The sequence below is a fragment of the Pseudorasbora parva genome, chromosome 6 (assembly GCF_024679245.1).
Source record: "Pseudorasbora parva isolate DD20220531a chromosome 6, ASM2467924v1, whole genome shotgun sequence".
NCBI classification, from domain to species: domain Eukaryota; kingdom Metazoa; phylum Chordata; class Actinopteri; order Cypriniformes; family Gobionidae; genus Pseudorasbora; species Pseudorasbora parva.
In genome coordinates this window covers 25,910,867-25,925,883 of record NC_090177.1, presented here as the reverse complement: position 1 = coordinate 25,925,883, position 15,017 = coordinate 25,910,867, and the positions used below count along the sequence as shown (strand labels likewise).

Genomic DNA, 15,017 nt, shown 5'->3' with positions numbered 1-15,017 from the left:
TTTTGGGGGGGGAGTGCACTTGGTGGTCCCATATTCTTAAACACTCCAAAAAACAAAGCACTCTCCAATGCCAGACAAAGGGGTTTAATATCAGGTTCACCACAGCTCACAATCACGCAATACGTCCAGATTTATAGTAAGTTTCTGCATAGAATACAAGAAGGCTGCTGACATGTTTACCAGCAGCAGTGTCCGAAACTGAAGTTGGCTCTTAATTAACCAACTCATTTTATTTTATAATCAGGCAAAATGAATATAAGTTAAAAAAAACTCAATAATATAGTGTGACAACCTAAATAACAAAAAAAGCCTCAAATCTCATAAAAAAGTGTTTTGTAAAAATAAACGTTTTGATCATTGACAGTTGAGGTTGATCTTGGAGGTCCGTGTCACTGTATGGGGTCAGAATATAAGGCTACTTTATTTTAAATGATAGTTCTGAGAAATGTTAAGAGATGAATCACAGAACGAGGAATAAAACTGAGGTGGTAAAGCAGAAGCAGCATATAGCTGCAAGATAGACATCGAGGTAAAAGAATGTCAAAACTCTTCAGACAGCTCTTTATATCAATCTGAACATGTTCAGCAGTTATTCTAAAATCGTAAAACTTGTTAGATCTTCGCTTCGGTTGCTCTCTCCTTTCCTTTAACTATATCACAGTGTGATTGCTTCCCCTTTTTGTTTAACCAGATACACCCACCACCTTCAAAACTGTCACAGAGGAATAACATATCACTAAAGAAAACAAAATTAAGTAATTAGAAGTCCTTCAGTCCAGGTATCTCCAACTCAAGAGCGCTTTAATAAAGCCAGGCCGCCAGATGGCGCTGTCACTTTAGCCGCTGCACAATGACGGCATTCAGCAGGTTGGCTTCCTTCAGTGTCTGGCTCTCGTCCGTCAGCTCCTTGTTGGGGAAGGTCGTCATGAGAACAAACTCGGTGGCGGCTAAAGCTGGGCGAGCGCTCGCCACAAACTGACGCAAATCAGACACCCTGAGATGGAGAAAGATGGAACAGTCAGTTGTGAGGAAGATTTTCATGCCATACTATTCAAAGCATTTCCATAACGCTTTTACCTATGGGTGTGGTTGAATTTCTGCACCAGCCGGCCTCCATCGGCCAGTCTGATCTGGATGCTAGTGACAGGTTGAGAGTTGTCCACACTGATGGAGGCGCTAGCCTCAGCTTCACTGGTAGCCTGGTCCTGCGGGTTGCTCTGGAGCGACACCAGCTCTGGAGTGGCGCTGAGGGAAGTTGGTGTAGAATGAGGACAAAGTTCAGCCACATTCAGTTATATACCATGTAATGATCAAGTGTTAAGAAGTAGACCACAAAGTACAATTAATAGAGCTGCGTGATTAATCGAAGCAAAACTGCAATATGCTTAGTGTGATTATCAATCACAAAATATATTCATGCATCTGTTGTCATCAAAAGAGTAGCTTTATGGTGTCCCAGCAGTTGACAGCCAAAATAAAAGCTTGATGATTTAACGTTTGAAAATGAATACATTTAGACAAGTAAATAGAGAAGACATAAATATTAGTATTTTAATTGTACGGTTGTGCCATTTAAAACTATTATTACTACTTGTCTATCTTATACTCAAAATGTTTTCATTTTACAATAATAATAATAGAGGTAGTGCACTCAAAAATGAAAATTCTGTCATTAAAGGGTTAATGCACCCAAAAATGAAAATGATTTCATGAATTACTCACCCTCATGTCGTTGGACACCCGTAACACCTTTGTTCATCTTCGGAACACAAATGAAGATATTTTTGTTGAAAGCTGATGGCTGAGAAAGGCTTCAGAAAGGCCTCCATTGGCATTCAGTACATTTCCACTGACCCACTCACAAGACCCATAAAAGGCATTAAAGACATCGTTTCAAAGTCCATCTCACTACAGTGGCTGTACAATCATTTTACGAAGCGACGAGAATAGTTTTTGTGCGCAAAAAAAAAAAATCTAAATAATGACTATTCGCCAAGATATTGTCTTCCGTGTAGGTCTCGGACATGAACTCATGCGATAGCTGCGCTCCTCCTCTTCCGGGTAATGTGTATTGAACGGTGGAGCTGCGTCATATTCTCACGCATGCGTCAAGTTCACGTCAATAAAGTCGTTATTTTCATTTTTTTGCGCACAATAACTATTTTCGTTGCATTGTAAAATGATTGTACAGCCACTGTAGTGAGATGGACTTTGAAACGATGTCTTTAATGCCTTTTATGGGTCTTGTGAGTGGGTCAGTGGAAATGTACTGAATGCCAATGGAGGCCTTTTTGAAGCCTTTCTCAGCGATCAGCTATCAACTAAAATATCTTCATTTGTGTTCCGAAGATGAACGAAGGTGTTAAGGGAGTAATTAATTAAATATTTTTTTATTTTTGGGTGAACTAACCCTTTAACTACTCTCCCTCATCCCGTTCCAAACCAGTGAGATTATTGCTCATCTTAAAAACACAAATGAAGATCTTTAATAAAATCTGTGAGATTTTTTTCCCTTCATTGACAGTCTACGCAACTACCACTTTCAAGCCCCAGAAAAGTAGTAAAGACATCATTAAATCCCCAATGAACATTCAGGAGATCACCACGAACCATGCATGTTGTGATATATACGTATATAGAATATACGTTGATGCATTAATTATTTTGTAATTAAAGTGGTAAATTATGTTGTTTTTTTGCGCAAACAACCACCGAAAACCACATGACATTGTTTGTCAATAATAACTAGATAGATGTTAGATGAAATCACATTCTACAATCAAATTGGCTCCATAATATGCATGTAGTGACAACGGCATTTACAAAAATGCTGTGCCGTGTGTATGGAACTGAACTGAACAACTAGTTACTAATGACATACAACGAGAGACATGAGAGATGACAGACAAGTTATACATCTCTGAAGCACTTTAAAGTACACATTTTAACATGAATCAGAGATGGCTCTTCTGTGTTGTGCAAGAATACTCGGGAAAGCAGTAATAGTCTGACTCGCATTGCCAGATCTTGCAAGAAAACCCGAAAGTCCGAAAACGTTTATAATATATGAACCTGGCAACTTAGTTAAAAATTGCTGAACACAAGTCTTTTGTCACTGTATTCTTACTTTAGTTAGAATTGAGTAGGGCTGTGCGATATTGAATAAAAATGCGATATATTATTAAAAAATGCGATATTCGATATGCAGTACAATATTGCTATTAGTGTGTAAAATCTATTTAAATTATATTTTAAAAAAGTATTTAAAAACTGCAAGTGCTATTATTGATCTGTTTCACATTCTTTCTGGGAAAAGAACGCGTCGCTACATCTTCTGAAAGTGACCAGCAGTGTTTTAGCAAAAATGTATGTCATAATTCTGACAATATAATTTTAACATCAATGTAAACAAACAAAAAATATAATGCAAATATTTAAATACCAAAAACTCTTTGCTTGACTTGGTAATATATAGTTATATCAGCCTTAAACTGAACATCCAGGTTAACAAAGACAGCTGAACTAGGGGTGGACAATTATTTCAGTTATTTTAATTTATCTTTGTTATTAAAAAATAAAAACAGTAGTCTTCACATTAATTAAATATAGACTGATAAATGATGAAGCTATAAAGGTTATTCAGCCAAGACGGGTGCACGGTATATGGTGTGTGTGTGTGTGTGTGTGTGTCAGACAGCGCAATACTGCAAGGAGTTGTTTTAATTTTTTTTAACATCAAGCAAGTCACATAAATAACAGTAGTTGTGTGCCCAGTCGATTCTCTGCTATATTTCGACCTAAAACGTACACTATTCACAAAATTGAAGTAGCCTATTAAAATCATTCAGATATTGCATGCCATTGCTATATGCATATTGTGATGTACATTTGCAATATTTTTATATATTGCACATCCCTAGAATAGAGCATGTAAACATGCGAGACATCACGACATTTCAGGTGCGAGTCATGTTCTGTACATGCATAGAACGATAATTTAGGGGACTTGCTCTCGCATTTAAATGCAGTTGTCACTCCTGAAGCTTTACAGAGTGTACGTGGCCATGGATTATTTTAATGATGTCTTTACTAGCTTTCTAGGCCTTAAAAGTGATAGTTATGTAGACTGTCAGTGGAGGGACAGAAAGCTCTCAGATTTTCATTTGTATTCTGAAGATGAAGAAATGTCTTACGGGTTTGGAGCGAAATGCAGGTGAGTAATTATTCACAGAATTTTCACTACAATTTAATGTAATTTAAATTTACTTAATATTTTAGTAATAATAATAATGAATACATATATATGTATATATACATACATATATTCTCACACACATATATAGATACACACACACATATATATATATATATATATATATATATATATATATATATATATATATATATATATATATATATATATATATATATATATATATATATATATACACACAATATACACACACACACAACGGATTATTAGGAACACCTGTTCAATTTCTCATTAATGCAATTATCTAATCAACCAATCACATGGCAGTTGCTTCAATGCATTTAGGGGTGTGGTTCTAGTCAAGACAATCTTCTGAAAGAAGCAATTTTGAGTGTGGCATGGTGTCCCAGACGGGCCGGTCTGAGTATTTCACAGTCTGCTCAGTTACTGGGATTTTCATGCACAACCATTTCTAGAATTTACAAAGAATGGTGTGAAAAGGGAAAAACATCCAGTATGGGCAGTCCTGTGGGCGAAAATGCCTTTTTGATGCTAGAGGTCAGAGGAGAATGGGCCGACTGATTCAAGCTGATAGAAGAGCAACTTTGACTGAAATAACAGCTCATTACAACCGAGGCATGGTGCAAAGCTTTTTTTGAAGCCACAACATGCACAATCTTGATGCGGATGGGCTACAACAGCAGAAGACCCCAACGGGTACCACTCATCTCCACTTCAAATAGGATAAAGAGGCTACAATTTGCACAAGCTCACCAAAATTGGACAGTTGAAAAATGGGAAAATGTTTCCTTGTCTGATGAGTCTCAATTTCTGTTGAGACATTCAGATGGTAGAGTCAGAATTTGGACTACACAGAATGAGAACATGGATCCATCATGCCTTGTTACAACTGTGCAGGCTGTTGGTGGTGGTGGTGTAATGGTGTGGGGGATATTTTCTTAGTACACTTTAGGCCCCTTAGTGCCAATTGGGCATTGTTTAAATGCCACGGCCTACCTGAGCATTGTTTCTGACCATGTTGATCCCTTTATGACCACCATGTACACATCCTCTGATGGCTACTTCCAGCAGGATAATGCACCATGCCACAAAGCTCAAATCATTTCAAATTAGTTTCTTAAACATGACAATGAGTTAATGACAATGACAGAATGTAGCTTCTCTATGTGCTTCAAAAGGAGAGGGCCAACTGTGGATGGTTGCAATGTGCCACTAGATGCTGCTTAAATGTACATAGTGCACCTTTAAATTCTAAAAATGTTTAGACTGATTGACCTTTTGTCAGAACCTCTAGTAAAATGTTTCGTTCCGCAGTCTATGCAGAATTGTGGGAGAATCATTGAGAGACTCTCAATTTATCCAGAATTGTGCAGCTCTTTTAGCCTAATTAGCACCAGAAAAAGTGTCATTACATAATTAAGCCACCCTCAGTTCAGTGAAAGGAAATCAGAAGAGAGTAGAAAGTTTTCCAACCTGCCGAGTTTCTGTCCTTCTCCAGTAAAGGCCCTGAAAGCAGGCTTGGGTTTGGAAAAGTCTTCATCTCGGTGGTCCTCCATGTCTAGGTTTACCTGACCACCTCGGAAACGCTGTCTCAATTCCAGAGGAATCTCCCTGAGAGAGCCAGCAGGTAACAAAGAGGTTTAGTGGGTTATATAGTCTAATTTGACAACTAGAGGACGGACTATCTAAAAAAGATTTTCAATGCTAGGTCAAGAGGGCCCAACATAAACTAAATACATTTTAACAAAATTAATTGATGCTTTTGGAAGTGACCTGAGGGGGAACAATACATTCTGCCAATCAGCTAAACTTCTGCCAAACATCAGTGAATTAAGCTCACCCTCTGCGGATGGACTCCAAGAAGAGAGCGTTTGCGGGATCACTGTAGTTCCTAAGCTCTCCTTCATCAAGACTAAAGCCAGACTTCCAGAGCTTCAGCACCACATGCACCTGTTGGCACAGCACAAATCACTGAAGCAGATCTCTCTCTACGTCTGAATGACTTCAGCAGGCACAGGCTAGGTGACTCACATCTTGTGAACCGCTGGACTGTCTCCGAGCTCCTGCCACATAAGTTGACTCCTCCTCCGGTGCTGCACCCAGTCGATAACCACCACCTATAAACGGCTGTAGAAAGAGCACAAAGAAAGGAAACGAGCAAATCAAAATCACATGAGATATGAGTAAACAGCATGCATATCTTTAACTTGCAGAAAAGTTTATTCTGTGAAAGAACTACCTTAGACTTGCTGGATTCTCCAAGTCCTTTGCCTGCTTTGTCAACAGGAACCGCCCCGTGCTCCTTAGCTCCTTTAAACAAGTCCTCAACCACCTCATTTGGGCTCTTCTTTTTGGGAGGGCCAACAATCTGCTGCCCACTGCGCTCTGAGCCTCCAGCAAAGAACCTGCAGGAGCCAGGAGAAAAAAATTTTACTCAAAAAAATGATAATTAAACGTATAAACAGGACTTGAAAAGAATGTAAAAGGCAGAAGTGGAGGCATTTGGTCTTTATCTTGCTATTAGAGATGGAATAAAAATGTGACTGAGAAAACATCCTCTTACAGAGTATATGGGTAGTTAACATGTCAAGTAATGACAGCAGTGTCTTGGAGGGTGTTGATGTAATTTCCACTGAAACAGGAAGACAGGACAGAGAGCAGCCCGGTTTTAAAATAGCCAAAACCATTTAAGTTTATAATCAGAGCTGGTGACCTCAGCAATTGACAGCCACAGTCTAACAGATTCCCCTTTTATGAAACTACTCAAGCAAAACAGTGAACACAATCATGCTGAGGATGTGTAGTTTGAAAAGTGTGTCATTTTTGTTAGTCCATGGCACCGGTGTTCTCTCTTCTAAGCTTCAGTGTTGTTTCTAATGCAAAGTCTCTCGAACCGTTTCTCCTCCATATCGCTTTAAAATATTGCATTCTGTGCAGAATTCAAACGGGTCCAAAACGTTTTGTGGTCTGCGGCGACTCAATCATATCATCCACTCTGTGCTGTTGTGTCTTTGGACCGGAGCAGACTGTGTGAAAATTTGCATATTTACAATGTCTGAATCGTTCCCTTTCCCTTATATAGTGCATAATGTTCCATTCATGTTCCATTCACCATGTAGAAAATAGGAATTGTGTGGACAAGTAACTGATTTCAACCACAGCTTCAGTCTATTTGGGGACACATCTCTTCAGAGCATTTGATTGGGCAGAAAATCTGATGAGAAGCTGAAGTGCAATGTGATGTCATCAAAATTGTCGATCCATATTGGCGATGTGACTAACACCCGTTTTACACTGGGCGCAGTGCAGAAGCTGTGCGCATGGAGAGCGGGAGCAGCAGGCGCCCGTTGTGCATTGTACCCATTGATTGTCATGCGCAGCTGAAACATTGCGTGTACTACAAATACAGACGAGTATCGTCCATCCTGTCACTTTTCCATGTGCTTTGATTTATGATGGTCACTCGGGCAGCATACTCTGCTGTGATGCGACAATGCCCCCCCTCTGTCCCGCACACATACACATATAAAATGTTGTATATAGGTAGTTTACGTGATAAGTTATATATATATATATATATATATATATATATATATATATATATATATATATATAATTATACATGCAATTTTCTATGATCGCTTTTTTAGATTTTTACTTTTAATATATATTTGTTACCACAGGACCACTGGAATGAACAGCAAAAAGCTTAAACAGTGATTATATACAGTAATATACAGATTATATACAGTATTGTATATTTGTGTAAAACAGTTTCCACTGGAAATTGATTGGATCGCTGAATCAACACTGAACTGACTTCAGCTGAACAACAGCCAAAATGCATAATTTTCCAATAATCACTGTGAAGCTGCTTTGAAACAATTTATATTGTATGAAGCGCTATATAAATAAAGGTGACTTGACTTAAATTAAAAATATATTTAATAGATTTAAACCTCAATATTAAGAAATGTCAAATTTGAGCTGTTATTAAATGAACAAGATAATGATACCTCTGGCCTTCCTCATCACCACTCTCATCTTCATCCTCATGCATCAAATCTCTAAAGGACGTCACTCTGTGCTCACTGAAATCATAAGAGATTAGAATAAAAAACACAATTGTTATTATAACTTTAACCATATAACTGATATTGTGTAATTGAGAAGCCCAAACAGTTTGTGGGTTGACCTGTGTTACCTTGGCCCTGTGGATCGAGTGACAGAGCCAGTCTCTGGCTGAGGAAGGGTGGCAATATCATCATCTCCTCCATCTTCAAAGAAATTAGCAAGAGCAAGCTGAAGAGACGAGAAGAAAGCGAGAACTGTCACTTCATTTCACAGACAGACACGCAGTTGGTGAATGACAGAAACAAAACACGATTTTTTGATTTCAGTAACTAGATACATCTCATTCATTATATTAACGACTCCAAAATAACACATTTTAATATAGCTCAGGGAGAGAGAGAAAATAATAACCAGGAATGTAAACATGAGCATCAATTGAACAAGCTAAAGCTGCTAGCTTATGGGTGACTTTCTATGTAAAAATAGACCGGCACAATTTAAAAACATCCAATTTCTTGACGGCAATACTGACTACCAGATCCTGACGTGGGAATCACATCATGTATGATTAATGAGCTAAACCAGTTTAAGATACTCCTGGTGATTTTAATGAAGAGTGACTTGCACATTTCGTTAGCCGGTTATAGATTTCACTGTCTGGCAGTGGAGGCTTAAAAGTCTGTTGAATTATCAGCTGCAGTGCTTATGCTGCACAGCACAATATTTCAGTAATAAAGCGATCAGTGTGGTGCTGACCTGTAGGTCCCAGCCGGCTGACTCGAGGAAGAAACGGGCCCTTTCTTCATCAACATCAGTCACAGCGATGAATCCCCTCACTGCTTCTTCCCGCTCCGCCATTTTGATGTGTCACGCTCAGGAATGATCCGACGGGAAACGGGGTAAACGAAAGCTTAGTTCCGCTGCTTGGGAGCATAAGTTTAGAGGGGATTTTTCTGTTTTTAATTTTTTCTCTTTTCATTGACTAGATATTAATGTTAACAATGCTTATATCATCGACCACATCTATTATCACCCATGGTTTTATTATTACCCACAAAATCTGACAAATATAGATTTTTACATATGTATTTTTATATGTTGCAGCTAGCCTACCAGTAGGACGTGGAACTGAGAAGTCAGAAAAAAGATACCTCCCCTAACAAGTATTAACCAGCAGATGGCAATACAGCCCAATAGCCTGTTTGCCACATATTTCTTAGCCCTTCTACGCAGTAAATTTTCAGACCCACATCAAGTAGCTATGTTTTGTTATATTGGATCAAATGTTATATTTTAAAATGTAAAAGAAGAAATATTTATACGAAATTAAATTAGTTAGTTTTCGTTAGTCACAAAATCACAATTAAATGAACAAATGGTAGATGGTGCCACATTGTCATGTTATGGCCTTGAATCAAACATCTAACATGGAAAATTGGCCCTGTCTCTTTTTCCACATACAATAATTTAGAAATATGTAGGCTATGCATTTTCCAAAACATTTTTTCAAGTAAAACAAGTATAAGAAAATAAAAATAAAATAAATCTGGGTTGTAACAGTTCTCACATGCACGTGATTTCAAACCACAGAGCTTTTACACACCAGCAGACAATAACTTATTTATTGTGTGACCTGGATTTTGCAGAACTTTCTTCCTCTAATATTCATTCATTAGCAACTGCTGATTCAAAGCTCTCTAAACAGAAGCAAACTGCGTGCTAAATTAGTTTGGGGTGGGGGGTATAATTTAGCACATTGTTTCTGGAGAGAAACTTGCGGATGCTTTGTTGTTTGTTTTCCAGTGCACTGGCTCGTTTGATCTTCACAGATAATCAGGTCCTGGTACATGACTAAACACCAGAGCTTTGCTGTCATCATTCACCCCCAAGCTTTCCTTTCCTATCACACTCACTGCAGCTCTTGCAAGAGAGCAATATGCCCTCAAATTTTAATAATCTTGCCGGTCCTTAAGGGAATAAAAAAAAAATCTATTTTTATATGCATTATTGCTGCAAGTTCTTATAGATTTAGAAAAGTGTGTCCTCTTTCTGCAGCTATTGCAATCAGAGATTCACTGCAATACAGACATATACTTTATCTCCCTAAAAGAGGAAAAAAAGAATAATCTGATTTTAAAGATGCATTAATCAGATAAACCTGATTCTCTAACATTTTTGTTTTTTCACTCTCAGGAGATTTAACTGATACCATGCATGAAGTATACTAATGTGTGTAACGTTCACTGATGAAATCAGCATAAAACAAATCTGGTGATCATAAACTCTTTCTGTAACAGTTGTTGACAATGATGTGTGGGTGTGTTCGAACAGAGAGAAAGAGGAAGAACCAGCCTTATCGAGGGGAAACGAACACCGTCAGGCTGGCTGTGCTGTGGGCCTGCTGTCACTGATGTGTTAAAGGGCAGGGAAGTAATTCACAAAACACAATACAAAGAGCAGAGGCCTGCGACCCTCGACTGCTGTAGGAAGAGCAGTCAGACAGTATCTCAGGGCCAAAATAAGGAAGGACCAACATATGCCAACATATCAAAAAAACAGCCATTTCCACTCTGGGTGTGATACTAGAAAACATACAACTGTAAATTAGCATGATAGCTAATAGCAATTTGACTGGTCAGACAAGAAATGTCATATTATGTACTACAATAGAGATAAGCATGTATATTTCTAAAATATATATGATATGCATGCTCCTTGGATAAACAGTCTTTCTCACTGACAGATCAGGAAGAGCACCAGAGAGGAAGACTGAGGTGTGTGTAGAACAGGACGTTTAGGGTCAAAGGCTGCGATTGTGATGCTCAGAGTCTGAGTGGACAAAAGCACACACACAGACTTTAGAGAAATATTAATAATCCAGTGGCCAGAAAGAATTTAATTTACATATAATCCAGATGCATCACTATTATTTTAATGTTTTGTTTTTATTTTTTTTGCTGCGTTGAGCCCATGGTTGAGCCTTTTAACAATCACATGTCTGTTGAGCGCACAGGATTCATTTCATTCATTTTCGGGTTCTTTCATTTTACCAATAAAGTGTAAAACATGATGTAAACAAAAGTGATATATTGTGCACTGCAGACAGCTTTATTGATAATTAATGACATTAAAAGTTATTAATATATAAAAATATATATATGAAATATGAAAAATATTTGAATGAATTACATTAAAAAGTCAGAAATATGAGATACAAAATAAAAATTGTGAGACAAAACGTGGAACATTGAGAATTTTTTTTTGATAATTATGACAGAGTTTAGACTATAACTCATAATTATGACTCTCATCATGAACTATAAATTGTCAAAGCATTATTTTGTGAAATGGGCTTCCATATGTTTTGGATGTGAAGCCTACATAAAAAATGACGTGGACAGCTGGCCAGCCAGTGGTCCCCACAATGTACATGGATTTATAAACATACTAAATGATGTTTTTTTTAATTGTAAAAAAGCAGAATGTTTCCTGTGATGGGTAGATTAAAGGGGCAAGAGCAGTGTAGGGAGATAGAATATACAGTTTGTACGGTATAAAATCCATTATATCTATTTGGAGTCCCTAAACCAGTGCATCTATTGAAATGCCCCCTCCTATCTAAAAGAACTACTCACACCTTCAACAACAGCTCGAACACTTCATTATGGGTGATCGGGCTAGCTTTAATATCTATTAAATCTATTTTGCCATTCTTAAATGATCTTATCTGTAGCACTTTGAGATTTGTTCCAAATGTAAATGTAAAGTACAATACAAATTATATTATTATTATAATTATTAAAATTCACAAAAACCTAACGTGTGTGTTTTATTTAAAACAAACATTCAATCATAAATATTTATGGAATATAACAGATTTTGATCACTGAATGGATTTGCATGTGAAGGCTCACACAATGAAAGAATGTTTATGAAGTTGTGAAGAATTTCACTGAGAATCAACCCATCAGTTTTGATCAGCTGCAGTGCATTTAGTCAGTGTGCAGATTGCAGAAAAGAAACTCTTTTGCACACGCGTGCCAAAACAAATGTAATTTGTTCAAATGTAAATCAATAAGAAATTCAAATCTGATGCGAACGAGAAACTCCTTGTTCAGATATCTGAACTTATTGTTTTGACAGGGAAAAAAGCCTCATTCGAGAAGTGGGCCAAAGCAATCGAGAGAAACTGTAAAAGAAAGTGAGAGCAAATGCATCATTTTTGTGCTGATAATGACCATCTCTCTCTTCTGGGTGGAGTTTTAATGGGCAAACTGATCTTGTGAATTACGACTAATTTTCCACTTTCTAAAAGTCACTTGAGAAATAACTGCATTACTGTTGCGCAGATAAGATCTCTGTACACACCTGACCTTTGACTAGTGAGCCAGAATGAGAATCAGAGATTATGACTAACAATGGTCACCTTTACTAATCGATTCCCATGGACTACGGATGCATCTGGTCTAACCCCATCCATGAATGATCCATGAGACTTGCAGGATCTCAGTTTGACACTGTAATATTGACTAGGCAAAGACTAGGGAAATGGTTCCGTAATTACAAAGTTAACAGCTATACAAATTAGTTTAATCTTAATTTACATCTTTGAACACTGATGTTTACTCAGCAAGGCCGCTTTCCCGTGCTATCTGTTCCTCTCCCGGGATTATCTCTGTTTGTATGGAGCTCTATAGCTCTTCACAGGGATAGATATGGAGATAAAGTTTGGATCAACAGGAAGAGGCCTGCTCGTAGACCGGAGAGTCAAGGGATTATCCTCCCATCCTTGTACATGCATCTTTCCCATATTTTTGCCATCGTAATCATCAGTGGAGAACAATCACGTATATCTCTTTTCACTTTTTTCTCTTCTCTCTTTTTTATGGAAGCTTGTTTCTGACATAGAATAAAATAAAATAAATGTAATGTCAAAATTCAGACTTTTTTTCACAGTTGCAAGTTTCTCACAGTTATCTCACAATTGCAAGCTCTAAACTCATAATTGCGAGTTAACATAGCGAGATGTAATCGTAGAGGTGAGAAAAAATAGTCAGAATATTGGAAGATGTAAACTTTAAAATTCTGAGAGAATAAAACTCAGAGGCAATTATAAAGAAACATTTCAGAATTGCATGTTATAAACTTGCATTTCTGAATTCTCTCCTTTAGAATTCTGAGTTTACGTCTTGATTTTTACTTTTTTTTCTATGAACTCTGAGATTCATCTGATAATATTGTTTTTTTGTGTTGTTTTTACCTGTCATGGTATAATACAAACATAATTGATTAATTGCTACTTTTTATCTCACAAAACAGTTTTCTTGCGATTGAGAGTTTATATCTCTCTCAGTTCAGACCTTTCTTCTCAGAATTGAAAAAAGTCTAAATTGTCAGATTAGTTGAAGAAAGTTGCAATTACATTTTTTATATTATTATTCCGTGGTGGAAATAAGCAGCCCTACTTTTTAGTGTGTGTGTGTGTGTGTGTGTACTTATACACATACATATATTACATTGTGGAAATGTCTCCACCATGTAATATAAACCTGAGATCACCTTGTGGGGACCATGCAGCCAACAGTCCCCACAATGTAAATGGATTTATAAATACACTGAATTATGTTTTTTTGAAAATGTAAAAATGCAGAATGTTTCCTGTGGGTAGGTTTAGAGGCAGGGGCAGTGTAGGGGGATAGAATGTACAGTTTGTACGGTGTAAAATCAATTACGCCTATGGAAAGTCCCCACAATTCACAAAAACCTAACGTGTGTGTGTGTGTGTGTGTGACCTGTTAGGTTCTGACCTGTCGTTTTTCACTTTGACGGTTTAATCAGAGCTCAACTACACTACGCAAGCTTCATTCGTCCTGACCACCTCTCCTCCCCTCCTGTCCATCCCTTTTTCCATCTTTTTCACTCTTGTCTCTCCCATTTTCCGTAAATCTGCCTCCATCTGTTTCTCTCTTTGTCAGCTGTCTACCTACTGTCTACCTGTTGTGTATGCATAGATGGAACCAAAGTGGTTTCACTCCACTATAAGTCCTGTGGAAGGAACATCAAACTGAAGAAACCAAAATCCTATCTTCTCTGAAAATGAGAAAGCAACTCACGGTGTGTGACCTAGCCTGGTTTTACGAGAGCCCACACTGTTGAAAAGCAGCAGAGAACAGAGGCACACAGGTTATAATGTAGAGAGGGCAGATTGATCGCCCCCTTGACAGAGTGAGAGTAGTAAATCTACTGTGAGCACACCAGCAGTGTAACTCTATCTATTTTTAGTGCACTCTAACCAGAGCCCTTTCTTCAATCAACCTTTCCCAACCGTCGTGTAAACTTTAATTAAACAATGCTCGGTGAGTATGTTCATCTTCGATATTAAACAAAATTACACTTATTAAACTACTTTCCTCATATGATCCTCTTAAAAAAAGAACATTTAAATTACTTACTTACCTACCTACCTACCTACCTACCTACGTCAAATAAAATGTATCCATTATAAATATATTATATATCACATTTTTATGATTTTTATTGATTCACTGAGATATGTGAGATTCTCACCATTTTTATCACGTCTTAAAAGCAGGAGACTTACGCAAAAGCCTTCAATCTCATTGTGTAAAGCAAACAACTGAGGCATTTCCTTCGTGATATTTCCATCCTTTTGGCACAGACAAAAGGTGAAAGGGAAACAGACATCACT

General features: G+C 37.5%; 1 protein-coding gene across 1 annotated transcript; it reads right to left on the bottom strand.

Annotated features, from left to right (window-relative positions):
• Positions 1-68: 68 nt before the first annotated feature.
• nsfl1c (NSFL1 (p97) cofactor (p47)) lies at positions 69-9,223 on the bottom strand. The gene is made up of 9 exons (XM_067446468.1): positions 9,065-9,223; positions 8,439-8,536; positions 8,251-8,325; positions 6,474-6,639; positions 6,266-6,361; positions 6,075-6,184; positions 5,708-5,845; positions 1,078-1,245; positions 69-994 (listed from the first exon to the last, which is right to left on the bottom strand). The coding sequence occupies exons 1-9, from the start codon at positions 9,164-9,166 to the stop codon at positions 832-834; spliced, it is 1,116 nt and encodes a 371-aa protein (XP_067302569.1). The 5' UTR covers positions 9,167-9,223; the 3' UTR covers positions 69-831.
• Positions 9,224-15,017: the final 5,794 nt, after the last annotated feature.